Source organism: Merops nubicus, unplaced genomic scaffold (genome assembly GCF_000691845.1).
Source record: "Merops nubicus isolate BGI_N331 unplaced genomic scaffold, ASM69184v1 scaffold19792, whole genome shotgun sequence".
In the NCBI taxonomy this organism is placed as follows: Eukaryota; Metazoa; Chordata; class Aves; order Coraciiformes; family Meropidae; genus Merops; species Merops nubicus.
This window is the reverse complement of record NW_008595834.1, coordinates 5,333-6,577: the sequence shown is the minus strand read 5'-3', so window position 1 is coordinate 6,577 and position 1,245 is coordinate 5,333. Positions and strand designations below refer to the sequence as shown.

General features: G+C 58.2%; 1 protein-coding gene across 1 annotated transcript in view; it reads left to right on the top strand.

Moving 5' to 3' along the window:
- Nucleotides 1-287: 287 nt before the first annotated feature.
- Nucleotides 288-1,245, top strand: part of CAV3 (caveolin 3) — a 3,028-nt gene continuing 2,070 nt past the window's right edge. Inside the window, exon 1 of the mRNA XM_008936207.1 lies at nt 288-401. Within this exon, the coding sequence (XP_008934455.1) occupies nt 288-401 (114 nt within the window). The remainder of the gene's footprint in view (nt 402-1,245) is intronic.

The following is a 1,245-nucleotide window of genomic DNA, read 5'->3' as shown; positions in this document are numbered from 1 at the left end:
TTCACAGCCTCCACTGGACTCTCTCCACCCCCTGTGCCACCCTTGCCCCTGCTCAAGGGCCACCAGCTGCCCACACGCACCCCAGAGGTGACACACAGGGGCTGTCCCCAGCAAAGCCCCTTTAAGGGACACGCCAGGGCGGCTGCAGGAGGCAGGACATTAATTTTAGCCTGGAGCACTGCCAGGGGCACAGGGCAGCTGCTGCGGGCAGCGAGGGGGGCCGGTGCCTCCCCCAGCAGAGCCCCAGTTCCGTGGCCATCCGGAGCCAAGCTGGTGGCAGAGCAGCCATGGCAGAGGAGCACACCGAGCTGGAGGAGAGGATCATCATCAAGGACCAGCACACCAAGGAGATCGACCTGGTGAACAGAGACCCAAAGCACATAAACGAGGACGTGGTGAAGGTAGGACTCCCTCAGCACTCTTTTATAAGCATCACCTCCTCCTTAATGCCACCAGGATCTTAGTGTTGCCATCCTGTACGTGGCTGGACCTCAGCCAGGGCTGTGAGTTCTGGCATACGTGCCTCCAAAGGTGGCATCACCTCGGGCTGAGGGGACACAACCTGCTACAGGCACCCCAGACACCATGTGGGTGCTGTGCATGGCTCAGAGGAATGCAACGTTTCCTGTCCCTTGAATGCACTGGGCTGCAGCTTGAAAATTTACAGAGACACCCTCCTTTGTACCAGTAAGTGGGGAGCCAAAAATAAAGCAGGCTCAGCCCGTATCACTGGTTTAAAGGGAACCTTGGAAAAAGGCTGCTAATCTTCAAGAGCTGACAGTGAGCAGTCAGACCTGTGTTGCCCTCTTTGGCAGAAGGTTGCTTCTCCCACAGGGCAGCAGGAGGGTGCAGCAAAACTCCTCAGACTATTTTTGCTCTCGAGTTCTCAGTCTGGCTGAGCAGGGGGAGCTTTTTCCTGAGTGCTGGCCACTGAAACCTGGTTGCTCTAAGCTCTATTAGCATGCCACCGAAGATAACTTTGGCCCAAAGGAGAACAGGTGGTGGAAGGGCTTTGTTAAAGCTGTAGTGGATGGTGTGGATGCCAGAAGGGACAGCACAGGCTGAGCCAGCTCACGAAGCGTTGCCCTCCATCACTGGGGACGTGCAAGCCTGGCGCTTGTGCTAGAACCATGGCACGGGAGAATGAGCCCCACCCCAGAGGGGCTGGAGACAGCCAGGGATGGGCACCCCTGTGGCACAGCACATCCCACAGCCTCGAGGCAGGGCTGGGGAAGGGGCTGGGCT